We start from the raw sequence: 23,655 nt of genomic DNA, 5'->3' as shown, positions 1-23,655 counted from the left end.
CACAGTAAAAGAAAAACCAATTTTGTTCATTTCACTGTCTTATTAATTACTCACAATTTACTATCACTTAAAAACCCTGGATCTTACCCTTGTTTCTACCCCAGCATACCCAGTGGACACAATACTTTCATTTGATAATAGCGCCGCCCCCACACTACTTTTCAATTAATTGTCCCCTCAATACAACCATCTTCCAAATTACATGTCTTTTAAAATACCTGCCAATAGTGGTTCACAAGATTCTGATTCTCTGCATGACTGGGAAAGGACAAGAAAGCTTGAACAAATGGGGGTGGAAGGAAGAGGGGTGAGAACAAGGACATTCTTTTTGAAAGACACACCTATTAGACACTTGAGATGTTTCTTTTTTGCAAGTCTTAATAACCTTTTCAATTTTTTTTTTTTTTTTTTTTTTACAGTTTTTGGCCGAAGTTGGGTTTGAACCCGCCACCTCTGACATATGGGGGCAGCGCCCTACTCCTTTGAGCCACAGGTGCTGCCCTAAAGGCATTAAGAGTTTTTTGTTGTTGTTGCAATTTTAGGCTGGGGCTGGGTTTGAACCTGCCACCTCTGGCACATGGGGCCGGTGCCCTACTCTTTTAAGCCACAGGCGTTGTCAAACCTTTTCAAATTTTACCATTGTTTTTAAAACATGTGATGCAAATAATTTTTAAGAGAAAGCAAAAACCTTACCCTGCAGTTCATGATGTATTACACCCACAAGGTTGGGCTCATCTCCCCACCAGAATATCCATAACTCTTTGCAATCTGGTTTGACATCACGACGCCATACACACAGGAGGTTGGCTTGCAGGCAGCGGATGAAACTTAACAGGATTGGATCATCTTGGGCTGGGGCTGAAATTATGGGTCCACAGTCCCCATGCCCTCCAAAATTGTACCTACGCCATTTGATTCCCGTGAGTTCAGCCTGGAAAAAGACAAGAAAATTTCAAGTTTTGACTTTTATTTTTACCTACAGACCACTAAAACCAGGCTTCCATACAGAAAAGCAAATGTGCTAAAATACACTAACCCCTATATTCTAAGATTTCTCCCATGAAGAATGTATGCCAATCCTTCTTAATTTCAAAGGGAGGAAAAGCTAATTCCTATCAATATGTGTCTATGTTAAACAACAAAATAAAACAAGCTGATAATCATTTCCTGATGAACCATTTTACTTGCCTAAGCACTTACTATAACGACCCCATGATACATATAAATATAGAAACTATGTTCTATATTATTATTCGTCATTTAAACCATAAATTACGTTTAGAAATCAGGTAAGAGTTTAAAAGTAAGTTTGTAGAATTGAAATAATTTGACCAGGCATAGTAGCTCTTGGCTGCAATCCCAGAGCTTTCCCAGGCCAAGGCAAGAGAATCACTTAAGGCCAGATGTTTGAGACCACCTGGGCAACATAGTGAGACTTCTACAAAAAATAATAAAATAAAAAATAGATAAGGAAATAATTTCTTTCAAGGATTTCTTCAATTTCTTCCAATTCAGAAGCTACAGTTTAAATCCTTTTTAATCAGGAAATCAGCATGCAGTCCCATAGTGCTTCATCATGAATGACAAAAGGCTAACATTTAGGAAGAAGTTGCTTACAAAACTTATGCCAAGTCATCAGCAATTGTTCATGTTATTTAACACATTGCACCCAGAAAAGCTTTGTTTCTATAACAAATCTCTAATGTAGTTTGATCTTTTGTTTGTTAAACATATTTCAAAACATGAGAACTTTAAACCAGCATAGAACAAAATACTGTTATCGTTGCTCCATTACATATTTTAAGATTCCTTAAATCTTGGGTTTTCAGAACTAAACTTCAAAGATATTTCAACACAAACAAAAGCTGGATCCTACTTATGCAACTGTAAACTACAATTACATATTCAAAATTGATAATAAAATCAACTTATAAGAAAATTCTGTACCAAACAGCCCATGTGTTCCTCGTATTCAATCCTAACTCATTCTTCTCCTTCCACACAAAGTCAATAATTTTTGTCAACAAGATATTTTTTCAAACAAATACCACTGGGTAGGCAGTCATATCTTCTATCAACACAACTAAAACTAATTTAAAGTACTACAACAATCCATCACTATAAAGATCACATTTAAAAGAAAAAAATCGTATTTTTTCAATCCAAATAAAAAAGGTTTCACACTCGAAGGAAAAAAAGTTACAAAGATAACATCCAAATTAAAACTATCTGAAAGTTATTAACTTACTCTTAACAGTATGGGACCTACTAAATCTAATCTTTAAGGAACATTCTTAGTAGAAGCTGGTATTGTCAACAGTTAAGACTTTCCCTATGTGACACTTGGTTTCCTCTAAATATAAAAGTACTACATGGTCAATGTAAAATGTTAAAAAATAATAAAGCATAAACACACTTGAAATTATTATTAGCATCATACTGCAAGTCCTTCCTGTTCTTCTGTACATATACATGTTGACAGAACCACACTGCACAATTTTGTGCCCTCCTTTTTCACTTAATATAAATATTTTTATAATTACTAGTTATTCTTCAAAAACAATTTTAATGTTTGCATATCGTATTCACTGTAGAAAAAATAACTTAACCATCCCATAACAACTGGACAATCTTCCTTTTTTATGCTATTATAATCATTAAAATTGAAGAACATACTTGAACATTATTTTATTATTTCCTTAAAAGAGACTGCTTGATATAGAATTACCAAAAAATGAGTATTTTAAGACTCATTATGGGTGCTACCACACTGCTTTTTTTTTTTTAGGGACAGAGTCTCACTTTATCACCCTCGGTAGAGTGCTGTTGTATCACAGCTCACAGAAACCTCCAACTCCTGGAGTTAGGCAGTTCTCTTACCTTAGCCTCCCAAGTAGCTAGGACTACAGGCGCCTGCCACAATGCCCAGCTATTTTTTTTTGTTGCAGTTTGGCTGGAGCTGGGTTCGAAACCTCCACCCTGGATATATGGAGCCAGCACCCTATCCACTGAGCCTCAGGCACCGGCCCCACACTACCTTTCAATTAATTGTCCCCTCAATACAAATAACCACCTTCCAAATTACATGCCTTTTAAAATACCTGCCAATTTAATAGAAGGCTATGTCCCTGTTCTAATTTAGAATCCTCATTCTGCTTGGAAATCATTAAGACATATTTGATCAGAGTTATAATCTGAGGCCAGGCTTCCTGGGTTTGAATCCCAACTCTGTACTTACTAGCTATAAGTACCTCGCAAGTTACTTAACCTCTGTCCCTCAGCTACCTCACTTGTTAAACGAAGATAATAGTACTTACAGGGTTGTTGAGTAAATGAGTTAGCAAACACATAAAACACTTAAGGCAATATCTAACACATGTCAAAAACTATCATGTTAACAATACTATTACTTTGAGTTGTCTGTTCATACACTTTTTCCATTTTTCTATCTTACAATTTCCTTTATTTCTTCAAATAAAAACAGCATGTGTGTTTTAATCAAAAGGCCTAACATCAATCTTCAGATAAATGTCAAAGAAGGAAACAAAATAAAAATAATAAAAAGGGCAACTTTTTTTATTATCACCTCAATTAAAGATAGTGCTCTGTGTCTAAGGATCTTGTGGGGGAGGTAGATGGAAGAGAAATGAGGAATAAAACTACATTGATAACTATGAACCACTAAGAGTGACATTTCAAGGGTTAGAAAATTAAGACATATCAGAGTTTAAACATTAGGCGAGTGAGTCCCCAAGAAATTCTATGCACAGAAATTTACTCACTATAACACTTTCACCTGTAAAACCCAGCACAGTTGAACAGACAAAATATTTGGCTTTGATTCAGGAGAATGTTTTGCCTAATCCTAGCACTTCCACTAACTTCCTATCAGCCGTTTCTATGCTCTCAGTAGCAAAGGGAAGCTGCTACCACCTGCTCTGTGTTTTTCACAAAGTTGTTCTAGCAGGTAATATAACAAATGCATATGACACAACAGCAAGACTACAAACTAAATCACTTCAAATAACTAATTCACCCAAAAGAACTGAAAAAATGTGCAATTATTTTTAAACAATTTACTTCCTTTACTTTAAAGCTAAAATTAAATATCATTATACCAGTTTCACAGGAAAATGTTAACAAACACTAATCAAGTCTAACAGAGATAACTAAGGATAAAATGGATGTTCAAAGATTTAGCTTTAAATTTCAAATTAATGTTTGGTAAGAAGGACAACTTAATGATACCAAAATAGTTTAGCCAAGAAAAAAAACTCCCATGCTGAATGTTTATTCAATTAATGTCTTTCATATACCATGATCATGTTTAAAAATCAAGTCTACCCCAAGTCCTGCTATCCTATTTTCTGACAGATTTTTTAAAACACAAAATTCTTTACCTAATAATTTCAGAATTTTGAAGCAAACCTTTCAAATATTTCTACATACAAATCATCCCAAAAGCACAATCACTTCTGACTCCCTAAAAGACAAATAATCCATAATTATATTTAAGTTAAAATTCCATGGTTTTAAAAATACAGAAACAAAAGACGAAATTAAAATATACAAGGAACAAGGAGGTACCTGTAGCTCAAAGGAGTAGGGAGCCGGCCCCATATACCAGAGGTGGCAGTTTCAAACCCAGCCCCAGTCAAAAACTGCAAAATATATATATGTATATATATTTTGTTCCATACATATGGAACAAAACCAGTATGCATATATATCTACTATACCAATCACCACCACCACCATCATTTATTAAGCACCTACTTAATACCAGGCACCATTCCAAGGTCTTCATACATAATTTCAAATCTTCACAACAGATAGCTAAAGAAATCAGAACTCAGAAAGGATAAATAATTCTCTCATAGCCACAGAGATAGCAAATGGTAGATGACAAATATAACTGAATTTAAACCATAAATGAATTCAAAGCATAAATTCTTTCCACTCTGTCATGCTGCTTCACAGAGTTAATAGTAAAAATTAGCCCTAGAGGATTATAAAATAGTACAAAGAAACTGTCATCAACTCAATTTAGCAATGACTAGATCTCATGGCCAAACTGTGTAATTTAAGAAAGTTCATCTTTCTTTAGTCTTCCTGAGGTATTAAGAATAAGAAAACTAGTCTAAGTGTGTCCACACATCATCCAATGACTAGAAAAGACTTTATTTCACTCAGATAGCAATATACCTTCTTTTACATGTTATCACATAAGACAATATCTGCACAAACTAATTCTGAGAATATACATACATGAAACCAAGAAAATAACTATTCTAATACCAGATGCTGGAAGAAAATTTGCTTAGCAATGGCTGGCATCTGTTGTAGAGGTAGTCACGGTTTTCAGAAAATTGAACTTAACTGGCAGAGACACCCCGGCCTAAACAGAAGGCCACTATAGTCAGTTCAGAAAGTTCTAATTAGATTATAACCGAATCAGGATAAATGTACTTCCTAAGTCCATGAATGTAATTTTTTTCTTTTTGAGACAGAGTCTTACTAATGTCACCCTCAGTAGAGTGCCATGGCATCACAGCTCACAGCAACCTCAAACTCATGGGCTTAAGTGATTCTCTTGCCTCAGCCTCCCAAGTAGCTGAGACTACAGGTGCCTACCACAACGCCCAGCTATTTTTTTGTTGCAGTTGTCGTTGTTTAGCTGGCCTGGGCCAGTTTCGAACCCGCCAACCTCAGTGTAGGTGGCTAGCACCATAACCACTGTGCTATGGGCTCCGAGCCCATGAATGTGATTTAAAGAAAATTTATATTGATTCTTAGGGTCCTATTCTTCTGGAATATGAAGGAAATGAGCTGATAAAGTCTCCCAGTGGAGTTCATTTATTTGCAGTGACCCAATGCAACCACATTCTTTGAGACTAAGAAACATATAATATGGCTCCCCAGAGTTAAAACCACATTTAGTGGTCATAGAACAGTAAAACTAACAGGCACTGGTAAGAATGAACCTAGCGTGTAGTATTATGGAAAGAACATTGTCTAGAGATCAAGAGATTTAGGTTCTAGGCCTGGTTTTTTAACAATTTACCTGTATGTTAGGAAATCTACTCCACCTCACGATGCCTCAGCTTTGGGACCTGTAAAATGATAGAGTTGACCTAGATACTATAAATGAGTTCAAGTCTCCTGGCCCAGACTAATTACATCCCACCCACAAAGGCAACCTGCAATTGAGACAGAACCCTTATTAGACATCTTAAATGATCAGCAAGAGAACAGAAGAGCTAGCCAGAAGAATTCAAAATTTCAAGAAACAACTGAAAGAAAGATTCCTAAAACTGCAGAACAATTAGCTTAACATTAATCTTGGGCAAGGATGGTGTACAGAAAAGGCAGCTGTGATCATAAAAATGTACTAGGAAATTCTATCCCTGCCTAACCTCACTTCCTCCCATGATAGGGTTACTACTGTAGTAGATCAGGGTAATATATCAAATAGTAAGCATATTACATCACCTTTTCAATCAAAGGAAGAAAAAAATGTCACATATAATAGAAAACTTCTGTTAAAACATAACTCATCAACTGTAGGTAAAGATGACAAAGTAAACACACACATCTGCTTTTACTTTCTCTTAAATCCTTCTAAAACATCACTAGAGATGTTTATTTCTTTGTTTTGTTGTGGGAGGGGTTTACCTTAAATCATAAAATCACAAGGATAGGTACAACAGGAGGGGAGGTAGCATCAAAATTTCGAAAGCTAAGAAGTAGATGCTCAAGAGGTAAAGAGACTTATAATACCTAAGAAAACTTAAGACAAGAAGAAAGCAGGGACACAATCCAATTAATAAGTAATGCCCTCAGTCTCAGGAATTTAGATACAGATATTTCCAGAAGTACAGTTGAAAGGCAAGAGTTAATAAAATAAGGAAAACTGTTTGAAAGTCTGCTTAAAAGGCACTCAGGTACCCAGGTACCCTCCCCTATTGCACAGAGTTGAGCTACTGCCCACTTCTTCAACCTCAGCAAATAATCAGAATTATAATCTCTGGAGACAGTAAAACAAAGGGTGCCTAGACTGGGGTGGGGGGACACAGACAAATAGAAGACAGAGAACCAGAGTGAAAACAGGGCACTGGGTGAACATACACAGAACAAAGGCCAAGAACCACCCTCTCCCCACCACTGCCCTCTAAACACCCAAAAAGCTGGCAGCCAGTCCTTCATCCCCCAGAAATGACGATATGAGATATCTTACCAGCTCCAGAGAAAAGACTTCAAGATACTGTAATCAGAGGTTCCCAACTATAGAGCTAACCCAGATCAGTGACATGTAAAGTAAACAAACGCCACTCATAAACTCAGAAATTCCAAACAGTTTTTTTGGCCACCATTCCTAAACAAGAACAGCCAACCAAACAGTTGAAGAAAACCAATGAGGTATTATAGAGACAAAAACAAACAGAACAGTAACTTGAAGGAAAGAGACAACATTGGAGAAGAAAAAAAAAAAAAAACCACCTATAACTGATATCCTCAAACACCTAAAACAGTGGAACCAGTAAAAAAGGATAGGATGTTATTTCAGAAAAGAAAAAGAAGTTTTTTAAAGCTGTTGGAAATTTTTAAATACTGATACCAAAAGTGATAACGCTCAGTAAAATGTCTAGAAGATAAAGTTTAGGAAATCTGCCAGAATGTAAAGCAAATAAACAAAACTGCAAAATGACGGATTAAGCAAGAGATTAAACTAGAGGAGCAACCCAGGAAATTCAAATCCAAATACAGGATCTTTCAGAAAGAGAAAACACAGAGGAAATGATTAATAAAATAATAATTATTTCCCAAGAACCATGAATTTCTAGATTGAAAGAGTTCCCTGAGTGCCCAGAACTATGGATTAAGAGAGTCTCACAGAAGGCATATCACTGACCACCACAATGGAACACCAGCAAAGTGAACACTCAAAAGCTAAAAGTCAAAACTAAGTTTGCACAATGGTGCAAAGGATAAAACTACACCCTGGACTTTCACAAAATAAGATGAATAGAATTTCACATGTATTAATTGTCTCAATAAATGTTAATGGACTGAATTCATCACTGAAGAGGCACAGGCCGGGTGACTGGATAAAAAAGCACAAGCCACCATCCATATGCTGTCTACAGAAGACACACCTAACCTTGAAGGACAGATCAAGACTCAGGGTTAAGGGATGGAAAACAGTGTTTCAAATAAATGGAAATCAGAAGAAAAGAGGGGTTGCAATCTTATTGTCAGATACAAGCAGATCTAAAGCAACTAAAATTAAGAAAGACAAAAATCGACACTGTCTACTGGTCAAAGGAACAATGCAACAAAAAGACATTTAATTTTAATTTTAAATATTTATGCACCCAACTTAAATACTCCCAGATTTGTGAAACAAATCTTGATGGGTCTAAGCAATATGATATCCCATAACACCATAATAGGCAGGGACTTTAACATCCCTCTGACAGAATTGAACAGATCCTCTAAATGGAAACTAAACAAAGATACAAAGGACTTAAATGTGACCCTAGAACAAATGAGATTAATAGACATATACAGAACACACCGCAAAAGCTAAGGAATATACATTTTTCTCATCAGCCCATGGTACATACTCCAAATTTGCCTATATCCTAGGATAAAAATCAGACCTCAGTAAAATTAAAAGAACAGAAATAATACTTTGTATCTTCTCAGACCCCACGGCAATAAAGGTGGAACTCAACTCCAACAAAAACATTCATCCCCACACAAAGACTTGGAAATTAAACAACCTTATGCTGAATGATAATTGGGTTCAGGAAGAGTTAAAAGAGGAAATCATTAAATTCCTCAAAATAACAATAATGATTAGTTACCAAAACCTATGGGATACAGCAAAAGCAGTCCTAAGAGGGAAATTTATCGCATTAGATACCTACACTCAAAAAACAGAAATAGAGCACATCAACTCATAAACCATCTTAGAGAATTGGAAAAAGAATAATCTAATCCCAAACCCAGAAAAAGAAATAACTAAAATTAAATCAGAGATTAATGAAATTAAAAACAAAAGAAACATTCAGAAGACTAAAACAAAAAGTTGGTTTTTCAAAAAATAAAATAAATAAACCTTGGCCAGATTAACTAGAAACAGAAAAGTAAAATCTCTAATAAGCTCAATTAGAAACAATGAAGGGGAAATAACAGATGCCACAGAGATACAGGGTATCATCTCTGAGTACTACAAGAAACTCTATGCCCAGAAAATAACAGATGCCACAGAGATACATGGTATCATCTCTGAGTACTATAAGAAACTCTATGCCCAGAAATTTGACAATGTGGAAGAAATAGATCAATACCTGAATCACACCCTCTCCTTAGACTTAATCAAGAATAAACAGAGGCTCGGCTCCTGTAGCTCAGTGGCTAAGGCGCCAGCCACATAACCAGAGCTGACAGGTTCAAATCCAACCTGGGCCTGCCAAACAACAATGACAACTGCAAACAAACAAACAACAACAACAAAAAAAAATAACCGGGCATTGTGGCACCCTCCTGTAGTCCCAGCTACTCGGGAGGCTAAGGCATGAGAATCATCTAAGCCCAAGAGCTGGAGGTTGCTGTGAGTTGTGACACCACAGCACTCTACCAAAGGCAACAAAGTGAGACTCTGTCTCAAAAAAAAAAAGAAGAAGAAATAGATCTCTTGAACAGACCAATTTCAAGAACTGACAGTGAACAAACAAAAAAAACCTCCCAACCAAAAAAAGGCCTAGTCCAGATGGCTTTTCACATCAGAATTCTATCAAACCTTCAAAAAGGAGCTTATACCCATACTGCAGAAATTATTCCAAAAAATGATAAGGAAGGAATCTTCCCCCATCACGTTCTACGAAGTAATCATCACCCTGATATCAAAACCAGGAAAAGACCCCGACTAAAAAGTAGAATTTCAGACCAATTTCATCCTTGAATGTAGATGCAAAAATTCTCAATAAAATCCTAGCCAATAGATTACAGCTACACACTTAAAAAAAAAAATCATTCATCACTATCATGTAGGTTTCATCCCAGAGATGCAAGTCCATAAATATAATTCACCATATCAACAGAAGCAAAACCAAAGACCGTATGATCCTCTCAATAGATGCAGAAAAAGCATCGATAAAATAAAATTCAGCATCCTTTTCTAATTAGAACACGTAAGAAAATAGGCACAGGTGGCATATTTCTGAACTTGATTGAAACAAAGCCATCTACGACAAACCCACAGCTAATATTATACTGAAGGAAATAAAACTGAAAGCTTTACTACTTAGAACCAGAACCAGACAAGGTTGTCCTCTATCGCCACTACTATTCAACATAGTGCTGGACATTCTAGCCAATACAATCGGGCAGGGGCATCCAAATGTGTATAGAGGAGATCAAACGTTCTTTGCCAATGATATGATCTTATACTTAAAGAACCCCCAAGACTCAACCACAAGACTACTGGAAGTGATCAAAAAATACAGTAATGTCTCAGGATATAAAATCAATATCCAAAAATCAGTAGCCTTTGTAAATGCCAATAACAGCCAAGATGAGAAGCTAATCAAGGACACAATTCCCTTCACACAGCTTCAAAAAAAAATGAAATATCAGGTGGTGCCTAAGGCTCAAAGGAGTAGGGCACTGGCCCCATATACCAGAGGCGGCAGGTTCAAACCTGGCCCGGGCCAAAAAAAAAAAAAAAGAAATGAAATATCAGGCTGGGTATGGTGGCTCATGCCTGTAATCCTAGTACTCTGGGAGGCTGAGGCAGGTGTATTGCTTGAGCTCATGAGTTCAAGAGCAGCCTGAGAAAAGAACAAGACCCCATCTCTACTAAAAATAGAAAAATTAGCTGTGTGTAGTGGTGGGCACCTGTAGCCCCAGCTACTTGGGAGACTGAGGCAAATGAACTGCGTGAGCCCAGAAGTTACAGGTTGCTGTAAGCTATGACGCCACAGCACTCTACCCTGGGCAACAAAGTGAAACTCTGCCTATAAAATACACACACACACACACACACACACACACACACACAGAGAGAGGAATATACATAACAAAAGAGGTGAAGGACTTCTACAAAACAAATTATCAAACCCTAAGAAAAAAAGAAATAGTAGAAGATTAACAAATGGAGGAACATGCCATGCTCATGGCTGGGAAGAATTAACATTGTGAAAATGTCTATACTACCCACAGCAATCTATTCAATGCAATCCCCATTAAAATACCATCACCATACTTTCAAGGTTTGGAAAAAATAATTTTTTGTTTTATATGGAACCAGAAGGAATCCCATATAGCCAAAGCAATTCTTAGTAATAAAAACAAAGCCGGGGGTATCACCCTACCAGACTTTTGGCTATACTACAAGGCCACAGTGATCAAAACAGCATGGTATTGGCACAAAAATAAAGACATTGACATTGGAAACGAATGGAAAACCATGAGATGAAACTAATATCTTACAGCTACCTGATCTTTGATAAACCAAACAAGAATATACACTGAGGAAAAGGATCCCTATTCAATAGTGTTGGGAGAACTGGATAACCACAAGTCAAAGACTGAAACTGGACCTGCACCTCTCACCACTTACAAAAATTGATTCAAGATGGGTAAAAGGTTTAAATCTATGGCATGAAAAAATAAAAATCCTTGAAGAAAAAGTGTGGGGAAAACACTTGCAGATATGGGCTGGGGGAAAGATTTTATGAAGACTTCCATGGCAACTGCAACAACAAAAATAAACAAATGGGACTTAATTAAACTGAAAAGCTTCTGTACTGCTAAGGAGACAACATCCAAAGCTGTTTGACAGCCTTCAGAATGGGAAAAGATATTTGCATATTATGAATTAGGCCAAAGCTTGATAACTAGGATCTATAGAGAATTCAAATTAACCAACAAAAAAGACACAACAATCCCATATATCACTGTACAAGAGAGATGAATGGAACCTGCTCTAAAGAAGACAGATGAATGGCTAATAAACTTGAAAAAATGCTCATCATCCCTAATTATCAGAGAAATGAAAATCTAAACTACCCTGAGGTATCACCTAACCCCAGTGAGAATGGCCCACATCACAGTCTCAAGCTGCACATGCTGGCATGGATGTGGAGAGAAGGGAACACTTTTACCTGCTGGTGGGGCTGCAAACTAATACAACCTTTTTGGAAGGAAGTATAGAGAATCCTCAAAGAACTCAAATTAGACTTCCCATTTGATCCTGCAATCCCATTTACTAGGCATAAGAAGGCATCCTGCCTTCCCATTACTGGCATCTACCCAGAAGAAAAAGAAAATCCTTTTATCATAAGGACATTTCCACTACACTGTTTATTGCAGCTCAATTTACAATTATTAAAATATGGAAATAGCTTAAATGCCTGCCAACCCAGGAATAGATTAACAAGTTGTGTTATATGTATATCATGGAATATATATTCAGTATGTATTCCATGTATTTTATTCAGCCACTAAAAAAGATGGAGACTCTAAATTTTTTGTATTAACCAGGATGGAGATGGAACACATTCTTCTTAGTAAAGCATCACAAAAATAGAGAAGCAAGAATCCAAGGTATTTTATTCTAATATGAAGGCAGGAGATGAGCTAATATGGGGGGGGGGGATGAGCAAGTGGGGAGAGGAGGAAGGGGGTTGGGGGTCACAGTGCATGGCACACCTCTTGGGGGTGGGACACAATTATAAGAGGGACTTTATTTACAAATGCAACCAATGTAACTTAATTCTTTGTACCCTCAATGAATCCCAAACAATAAGTAATGAATAAAAATAAATAAATAAATAACCTAAAAGTATCCATTAGCTTAACAGTTAGAAACATTTAAGCAAGATAATAAACAAAAGAGGGTGAATGTTTACCTCTGGAGAAGTAAGGGCTAGCAGCAGAATACTATTGTTATAAACCTTGCAGAACCATTTGATTGTGTATATAAAAGTATAACTCTGCATTACAAAAAAAAGAAAATGAAATTTGAACAAAACCAATCAAAATGTAGTAACAAAATGTATTTAATGCCAAGTTACTTCTAATACTGAGAACTTGTACCATTTTACAGACTTATTCTATACAAATTCCTGATCTTAAGAACAATTTAGTGTCCCATCAATTGTATCACAAAAGCCAAAAAGTTATTGCCCATGTGTTAAAATAATGCACTGCTGTTAACTGTTTCTCTTCTCCCTTTTGGAAGTCCAGCTGGACAGAGAAAGACCTTCAACTGTTCATGCCCTTCCACCTGGCTGTGCCCACACTGTAGCTGTGGCCATGCTGCTGGCTAGGGATTCCCTATGCAGCGGGGCTATTGATAAGACAGGGGCCTTCCAACTCACTGGTTACTTCCACATTGTGAGAAATGCAATATGCTATTCGTCCATATAAGGCCATATATAAAAGAAGTCTACTAATACATATTTGTTTATTCATATTAACTTTATTCCTCGGGAGTAATTTTCTCTTCACTGCTCAGTTTATCAATATTTCTTCAAAAATATAAAGTTTTTTTAAAGTTCATTTAGCAGAAATATGAGTGAAAAGGACTCAGAAGTTTTAATATTTTTGATAGTAAGTTTAATAAAATTTTGAAGTTATTGCTATCCTAAAGATACATTAATAAGTAAAAACAAAAGCCAGGTGCTATATAACTGACCTAACTTAATCATATCACTAGCCAATATTACTTTCAGCTCCTACTACACTGAGAAGAATGAAGATAAAACAGAACGAAATAAACAGATGAAAGACTAAGTTTGTGAAGAAATCTAAACATTTCAGTTGGCTAGAAGCTGTTTGGCTTCATGTTCAATCCTTTTGAGCAAATTAACACAGCAACAAAAATAAAAATAAAAGCCATATGATTAAAAAAACAGTTGAATGAATACAACTACAGATAGTATGTACTTAAGATGATCCTGAAGTTACTTAAAATCTTCTATTATATGAAAAACTGATATGCAGGAGATTTAATTAATTTGTTCAGCACAGTCCCAAGTGGTAACAGCAGAACCAAATGGAAAAAATGATGATTAAAACAACAGAGGTCCTTCAAGAAAAAATTTACTAAGAGTTAATCATAGATATGGGGGATTAAGAAGTTGATCAATACTAGACAAAGAATGTGGAGTGACTTCAAATATCAAAGAGCTAGTTGAACAACATGATTTATAAGGTTCATTTCAAACCTGAAATACAAGTCCTAAACATTCCTTCCAACAATGAGACTTCATAATTCTATCATTTGTATTTCAGTAAACTAGCTCAGGGGTGGCAAACTGTGGCCTGTAGGCTTGACCACCTGGTTTTGTAAATAAAGTTTTATTAGTACACAATTATGTCGACTTATTTACACAGTGTCTATGGACATTTTCACACTACAACCACAGAGTTGCAAGAGGGTCCATATGGCCTACAGCCTGAACTAATTATTTTCTGGTTCTATAAGAAAAAAATTGCTGATCTCTGAACTGGAACAACATACACAGGCAAACGTGACATTTAAAATATAAATAAGCAGCACTAGATTGGTACCCAACAATAAACAACACTGGACAACAGGCAGTACAGAGTAGAATCCCTGAGAGAAGGAAAACAAATGAGGCAGACCATACAAAAGCTGAGGCAGCTAGAATTTATGAGAGCAGGTCACTAGAAAGAAGATTAACACACAGAAAAAAGCTCCAAAGATTTGATAGTTCTTTTGAATCTGTTTCTAAAGACTAAGCTTCACATTCAAACAGGAAAATTCAACAAGGCCAGGGAAAGAACTCTTAGAAGAGCTCACATAAAGCTGGAAAGTAGTCAAGTTCTGAACACTGAAAGCAAAAAAAATGTTAAGTAGGAAACTAACTCCAGCAAAAGGCTATTTCAACCTACCCTTTTAATAAAGCCTCCAAAACTAGTAGCAATAATAATAACATAATCTTATTAACTGCTGGTAACTTAACAGCCCATAACACAAAATTCAACTCTCTAAAGGAGAGAAACCATACCACTGATTTTTTTGCAAAAATGTGTAGGTAATTCAATAGGAAAAGAACAGTCGTCATCAAATGATACTAAAACAATTAGATATACACATGCAAAAGAAAAACAGAACTTCATCATTATGCCACATCCTATGAACTGACTCAAAATGGGTCACTAGATCACAAGCCTAAACCTAAACTGTGCCACATCTGTACAAGGGACTACTATTTAGCAATAAAAAGGAATGACCTACTTAATAAGGCAACAATATGAAGCCAGACACAAAGACTATATACTATATGATTCTGTGTACACAAAATTCTAGAAAGGGCAAAATGATTCCATATTAAATCCAGATCAGTGCTTGCCTGGAGGTGAGTGAGGGCTGGGAGTCAGAAGGGAAGACTGACTGCAGAAAGGCACATAGAAACTTTTTTGCATCATAAACATGTTCTTTACTTTGATTTTAGTGGTAGTTTCACAGATGTAGACATCTGTCAAAACTTATGAAACTAGACACTTAAAATGAGTAATTTTATTGAATGTAAATTATACTTCAATAAAAATAATCAAAGATGTGTTAGTGGAAGAATCCATGTAAACAATCTCTTAAAAAAAAAAACTACTTTTAACATAAACAAAATACCATCTTACTCATCTCGAAGGTAACCAATGATTTTCATGTCTAACTCTTCATTAGGACACTGATTAATAATTTATCTTAACTCTGACTAAAACAAAATTCTTGTGAAATTTCTGGCAACTAAAGTATTTAATGAAGGTCATTAGTAGTATTAGGATAGTATTTCCCAACTGCAGTAACAGACTATAAACAAAAATGTGTATTATTTTCTATGTGTAGCAGACATTTTCTATGCAAACATGAAATAGTAACATATACTCTACATTACTATGGATAACAACATGCCCATTTAAAAAACTACATTTCTCAATGTCCCTGAAGTTAAGTCTGGCCTTAAAGTTAAGTACAACCAGACATGTTGTAAGGAACTTCCTGGAAGTTTCCTTAAAAGAGGGTGTGTTCTTATGTCACCATGATGATTAGAGCTGAACTATACACTACTAGTTATAAAGTAAGTATAAGGAAGGAATAAGACAGAAAGGACCCAGGTCTCCTCAAGACCAAACCAGTTCTAAGATACCTGACTCCAAAGTTCTTGTCTATATAAAAGAAAATAATTTCTTTTTAAGCTGCTTATCTATTTTTAAATATACATGATTAGTTACTAAATCATTCTTGATTTGAGTATTGTGGTGACTGTCTTTTTATTTTTAAAAAACTAAGACAATTAGGGAGGTAACGATTTCTTTTTTAGATTATGTAGTTAAGGTAGGTTTTTTACCTTGGCCCAGTCATTGATCAAAACAATGAACTGTCATAATTTTTCATTTTCCAAATGATTCCTCAATTTGAAATAGTCTGAAAGAAAAATAATCTATTTCCCTATCTGTGGGAAGAAATTTTAAGCTGCATTATTACTCCATTAATCTCTGATGAAACTTTTAAAAAATGTAAACTGTATTATCACTCCATTAATATCAGGGAAATCTATATGCTCCAGTGATTTCTACCTTAGTGCTTACCCAAAATTATATGGTCTACACTGTTAATTTTTAAAAGGGTCAGAAAAGAAAGAGACCAGTAATGTTTGGAACGGGTAGAAGTTTCACTAACGTTCTAAAAAAATTAGACAGGAGAAGAAAGAAGACCATATGTACTGGTTAAAAGTTCAGGCTCTGAGTCAAGAGATCAGCTACTGTGTAAACTTGGGTAAGTCACTTAAATTTCTTGCTTCAGCTTTCTTAATTGAAAAATGGGAGTAGTACTATCTACCTCATAAGACCTTGTGAACATTAAATTAGAAAAACGCATGTAGCTGGCACTTATTAAAGCACTGCCAGGCTTGCAGTAAGCACTCTTAAAACAGCAAAAGCTCAGAAGTGAGAATGTGCACAACATAGCACATAAGAGTCTGACCGAAATACAGATTCCTATCAGTGAGTAGTTGGATAGTTTTTAAAACGAAAACAAAAGGTTGTTTAGAGATTAAACACTTTTGAAAAATAAGAAAACGGCTCAGCACCTGTGGCTCAAGTGGCTAAGGCGCCAGCCACATACACCTAAGGTGGCCAGTTCGAATCCAGCCGGAGCCCGCCAAACAACGACAGCTGCAACAACAAAAAAAAAAAGCCGGGCATTGTAGCAGGCGCCTGTGGTCCCAGCTACTCGGGAGGCTGAGGCAGGAGACTCACTTGAGCCCAGGAGTTGGAGGTTGCTGTGAGCTGTGATGCCACAGCACTCTACCCAGGGGGATAGCTTGAGGCTCAGTCTCAAAAAAAAAAAAAAAGAAAAAGAAAAATAAGAAAACAACTCACAGAAATCTGTATCCCCATACATATGAAAAAATGTTCATACTCTCACCAGAAATGAAGAAATTAAAAATTAAAATATTAAGACTTTTTGCTCAGAGTAAGTTAAAAATGAGTATCATTAGCAGGCAAAGACAAAAGAAATGGGTGTTATGTATTGCTCAAAGAAATGTAAACTGATGCTTCTCTTCGAAGAGTTTATAGCTATAACTTTCAAAATATAACATATAATTGCACTATAAAAACAAAAAAACTGGAAGAATCTTAATGTTCTCATAGTTGATGGTTAAACAAACAGTATATCTATCTTATTAAACAGGATATAGCTATTTAAAAACATAATAAGGGTGGCACCTGTGGCTCAGTGAGTAGGACACCAGCCCCATATGCTGAGGGTGACGGGTTCAAACCCAGCCCCGGCCAAACTGCAATAAAAAATAACCAGGTGTTGTGGTGGCCACCTGTAGTCCCAGCTACTCAGAGGCTAAGGCAAGAGAATATCCTAAGCCCAATAGCTGGAGGTTGCTGTGAGCTGTGATGCCACTGCACTCTACCGAGGGTGACAAAGTGAGACTCCATCTCTAAAAATAAAAATATGAAGTATATCTAAATTTATTGACATGAAAATATTTTAAGCCACTGTTAAGTGGAAAAACCAGGTTGTAGGAAAAGGTAAAGAATTATCCCCATCTGTAATTTTTAAAACTACAAATCTGCCCATCATCAACAGGATGAATAAGTAAACTGTGGTGTAAGACCAAATTACAACGGTACGTTGTTGGAATATAATACTAAAGATTCCATTTATTTAAAAGTTCAAAACAAAAGTTCAAAACATACAAAACTATGTGTAAATATACACAATTAAAATTTTTTTTAAATTATGAATGATAGGCCAAGTGCAGCAGCTCACATCTGTAATCGTAGCACTGTGGAAGGCCAAGGTGGGTTGCTTAAGCTCAGGAATTCAAAACCAACCTGAGCAAGAGTGAGACCCTGTCTCTACTAAAAATAGAAAAACTAGCCAGTGTAGCTGAGGCAAGAGTATTGCTCAAACCCAAGAGTCTAAGGTTGCTGTGAGCTATGATGCCACAGCACTCTACCCAGGGCAAGAGACTATGATGCCATAGCACTCTAAACAAGGCAACAGTGAGATTGTCTTTAAAAAAAAAATTAGGATACACACAAAATTCAAGGTAAGAGTTACCTCTGAAGGAAGAAGAAAGAGAATGAGAGAGAAACAGAGACAGAATCCCATAAATGGCAAAATATTCAAAATATTCTTTTTTTCTTTTTCTTTTTTTTTCTGAGACAGAGTCTCAAGCTGCCGCCCTAGGTAGAGTGCCATTACTTCACAGCTCACAGCAACCTCAAACTCTTGGGCTTAAGTGATTCTCTTGCCTCAGCCTCCCAAGTAGCTGGGACTACAAGCATCCACAACACCCAGCTATTTGTTGTTGTTGTTCTTGTTGCTGTCACTGTTGTTTAGCTGGTCCAGGCCAGGTTCAAACCTGCCAGCCTCAGTGTATGTGGCTAGTGTCCACCCACTGAGATACACAGGTATTACAATTTTATCTTATGTGTGATTTACCCATTATTTTAATCTAGTCAATATCTAATAAAACAGTTTTAAAACTGCCTATGTGTATAGGCACGTGTATGCAAAAGCAAGAAAAAAGTCCTAGAATGATATAAATTAAACTACCAGTACTTATCCTCCTGGAAGGAAGCAGAGACACTTTCATATTGTTTGAATCTGAGACGAATTATTTAATTTTTTACTAAATTTTTCAAAGAAATTAGTTTTTCATTAAAATTCTAATTATGAAAATTGTAACCACATGGAAAATGTTAGTGAATACAGCTGAATAAAGAATTCTATTTACACCATGATTACATCTACGTACAAAAATGTGCACATAATACAAGAAAAGAAGAAATGGGGTAAATCTGATCTAACAGAGTGGCTGGAACACAGGTATATTTTTTACAGTTTTCACTTCTTGTAAGTTTTATGTCTTGGAAATATTATGTATACTACCTCACTTGGAGAGAAATTAAAGAAAGATGACAACTGCAGGAAAAGCCTACCTTCAGTGTAGCCAAGTAAAAAATCTCTCCACACAGGAAGGCTGAATGAATTTACAGCCAGCTTACAATGGATAGTACATGCTGTGCCAGTAAGTGCACTCAAAACAACTGGAGAGTTCCCCACCACACCAAGGAGATTACATCAAAAGGTTTTGAAGTGCATATGTACATTTTAGCACTTAACTAAGAACTTGCCGCTGCCACATAAAAGTGCAACAGCCACAGTGAAGGCTTCAGAGCACAAGGAACCCAGGAAGGGACTGAAAAAAAATGAAGAGACTAGGGAAGGATGGCCAAAGAGGGGATGAAGAAGGAAGGAAAGAAAAAATCTTCCCAGTATGTGAGGCAAAAACATAACATGGAATAATCGCACTCTCAACAACTATAAAAGCTTTGTATTTCAGAAAGTAAGTGCTAAGGAAACAAAGAATAGAATAATAGAATAACAGGAATGAAAATCTAAAAACTCTAAACAGAATGAGGAATAGGCACCGATGATAAACACTGACTTGTCTCAACAAAGACCCCCTCTATTCTGCGTAGCTACTGCTTCTCAAAACATGTCCGTATTTTGGCATGAAAGAAAACAGAGGGAAAAAGTCTATTTCATCCTCTTACCAAAAATATCACTGATACGAAATTAATATAAATAAAACCTTTATATAAAAAAATCAGCGGAAAACATCCCAAAGCAGATCTACAGAGGAAAAATATATCCGCTTTCTGAGCTTACCCCTATTAAAAGTGGAGGATCCATGTAATGAAAGGCTAAAAATAAGAGAGCCAACTGCTATTAGGCTATTCTCCCTCCCCCATTTTCTTTCTTCCTATCAGGGATTCTCCATGCCCATTTCTGATAACTAAAATTTCATGAGATCTTCTCCCTCTAAAATAGTCTGAATTACACCTCCAACAACCACCATTACCACCCACTACTTGTCAAAGGGCCCCACTCTACCCACACGAGTCCGGCTTCTCCTTCCCTCCCCCTCCCTTTTTCCTCTGCCTCTACCTTTCCTTATAAATCTAATTCTTACTACCTCAAATCTTTACTAGAAATAGACAAGTTATAAATACTAATCTTTGTTTTCACTTTCTTTTCACTGTTCCCGGCCTTAAAACTCAAGAGTTCTATAGGACTTAATTTAGCATCAAGAACACAGGTTCAGTGAATACCTTCCTACCTGTGATCAAAGCATAAGTCTGTTTAACAACTGTACTTCATAGATGTTGTCAACTGTACCTCTCAGTTTTGCATACAAAAAAACAAAAATGCCAAAAACCAAGAATATATGTTTACCATTTGATTCCTCTCCTATGACATATAATTGGTCACCAAGCCTTGTCAAGTCTACCTCCAAAATATTACTTAAATCCATTTCCTTCTCTCCATTTCTATTGGCCTTGCATTATTTCTCACACCTGGACTTCTCTCCTAAAGCTTTCTCCTTGTCTTTGGTTTCTCCTCTATTATAATTCATATTCCACAGAGCCTATATGAGTTTTCTCTCTACAAAATAAATCTGATCATGCTGTTTTTCTCCTTAAAACCCTTCAGGTATCTCACTATACACAAATCTCGACTCTTATGCTATCCAATCTGGCATCAATAGTCACCTTTCAGACTTATCTCAGATCTAGTAAAAAATAGGTATTAAAGATAAATAAATTTAAGAAAAGAGAATATTTATAATGATGTCCGAAAATGTTGTTTTATGTCCTATTATATTATTTATGTCATTATTTATACAAGTGACAAATTTACTTATATCGATCATACAGTATTCTCACCAAACACAAACTTTTTACAAAGCAGCTAAACAGTTATAATCACATAACATTAAAACTGGGCACAGTGGCTCATGACTGTAATCCCAGCAGTCCCCCACCTTGGGAGGTCGAAGCCAGAATTCAGGATCAACCTGGACAATACAAGAGAACTTAACTCTACAAAAACTAAAAAATAAATAGTCAGGAATGGTGGGAAGCACCTGTAGTTTCAGCTACTTAAGAGGCTGAGGGGAAGATGATCACTTGAGCCTAGGAAGGAGTTCAAGGCTGCAGGGACCTAAGATCACAGCACTGCACTATAACCTGGTGAGACAGTGACCCTAACTCTAAAAGAAAAAGAAAAATTAAAAAAGAAAAGTTTATACTAGCCTGGATTTTTAAAAATATTTCTATTTTCAATTCCCAAGTTAAAATATAGAGTAGACTATAAGAAATCAAATTGATATTTTGGCCTATCTAATCTATCACTAATTTCTCACAGCTTTCTAGAAATTGTTAAAGTCAGCTCTGTGGGCTCTTAACGGCGTATCACACCTACCACACGAGAAAGTTTGGCAACAAAAATCAAAGTTACTTTAAAAGATAAACGCCTACCTTAGTTAGTCCCACTCATTTTTCCATCTGGAATATTCCTTAAGTTTACCTTATAAATTACCAACACATACTATGCATCTTAACAGATTCATCAGAAAAGTTTTCAAAGATTAGGTAAATACTTCTACTTCAAATAAAATTTATATAATTTACTAAAGCCTGTTTATTAGCTTATACATACCAAAGTATGGGTTCTCATGAGAATCATTCCACTGTTTTAATTAAATGTTATAGGATCTTGCAGACAGATTCAAGAATAGCACCATCTGTCTGGGTTGCAAAGCTCATTTTCACAATCACATCACCAAATAGCAACAAAATACCATTTTCATACATATCTCTCTTAAGTAATTTATAGACAACTAATGAATCCAGTCTATTTGGGATCATGACACTGGATTCAATCTGTGCAGATAATTATACTTTGTATGTAAACCAATGTACTTTGAATACTGTGTTTTTAGTAACTTAAGCTTTAGTTAATAACTTGTGTGTTACAGAAGGCAAATATTTGTGTTCTTTAGTTGCTAAGATGAAGATTTATGTTCTGATATAAATTCTAAATGCTACATTATTCAGGTGGTACGTAAATCTGAAATTTTTTTAAATATTTGTTTTTATTTAATTATCATGTTACTAAATTTTCCTAAGATAACTACAGCTGTAGGATTACATCATAACACTTTCTGATAGGATTTCAATTCCCTTTTATGATATAAAAAGTACTAAAAAAGAATTATCAATAAAGTCTGAAGATCACAGATATTAAAGGTGACTGAGAAAACTGTCTAAAAATGTCTTTATATTTCTGTATTCAAAAAGAGAACAAATGCCACTGCAACTTGTAATCTAAAAACTAGTAGAAACCTCCCTACTGCAGATAATGGGTCCTCTGGACCTCCCTCACACTAACTACTCAGGCAGACTACCATCAAGTGTAATCCTAAATATATCTTAATACTATTGTGCTAATCTCCTTCAACTGTAGAAGAAATTACTGCAAGAAAGAACATGTGGAATACTACTTGGCTCATTAGGCAGTAAGGCCCCCATCAGATGCATCAGAAGTTACTGGCAACAATTTAGAGCAAAAAGCAGAAGTAACATAATAAATTGCAAGAAGAGAAGATATTGACCAAAGAATCATCCACTAAAAATAAGATATTCTGGGATGGCTAACTAAACTGTCTCAAAAAGCAATTCCAAAGTAAAAGAACAAAATAAATGTTGTACATAATGGCAGCATTATTTGAATCATTTCAAGGGGGCTTATTTGAATATTTCTCATTTAAGCAGATGTTTATCAGTTCTGATATGTTTAACCCAAAATGTTTTATACTAGTGAAGTTAAAAAACTCTTTGAAATAACCATTAAAAGAGAATTAAAAATAAACTCCTTGTTGCAATCCACCATCAAGTTTTTCTTTTTTTGAGACAGAGTCTCACTTTGTGGCCCTGCCCTCCCCTCCCACCCCCCTCACCCCCCGTAGAGTGCCATAGTACATAGCTCACAGCAACCTCAGACTCCTGGGCTCAAGTGATCCTCTTGCCTCAGCCTCCCAAGCAGCTGGGACTACAGGCACCTGCCACAATGCCCAGCTATTTTTTAGAGACAGGGTCTCGCACTAACTCAGACTGGTCTTGAATTCATGAGCTCAGAGGATCCACCTGCCTTGGCCTCCCAGAGTGCTAGGATTATTGGTGTGAGCCACTGCGCCTGGCCCAATGCAAATTTTTAGCTGAAACTTTTTTTTTTTTTTTTTT

At 36.0% G+C, this 23,655-nt stretch overlaps 1 protein-coding gene across 2 annotated transcripts in view; it reads right to left on the bottom strand.

The window, feature by feature from the left end:
* The window catches only part of MED13L (mediator complex subunit 13 like), a 303,234-nt gene that overhangs the window by 267,821 nt on the left and 11,758 nt on the right, over positions 1–23,655 (bottom strand). For both annotated transcript variants that reach the window (XM_023513279.1, XM_023513280.1), the window contains exon 2: positions 694–931. In XM_023513279.1, the coding sequence (XP_023369047.1) occupies positions 694–931 (238 nt within the window). The remainder of the gene's footprint in view (positions 1–693; positions 932–23,655) is intronic.

The sequence above is a fragment of the Otolemur garnettii genome, unplaced genomic scaffold (genome assembly GCF_000181295.1).
Source record: "Otolemur garnettii isolate 467f Iridium unplaced genomic scaffold, OtoGar3 scaffold00038, whole genome shotgun sequence".
NCBI classification, from domain to species: domain Eukaryota; kingdom Metazoa; phylum Chordata; class Mammalia; order Primates; family Galagidae; genus Otolemur; species Otolemur garnettii.
This window is presented reverse-complemented; position numbering and strand designations above follow the sequence as displayed.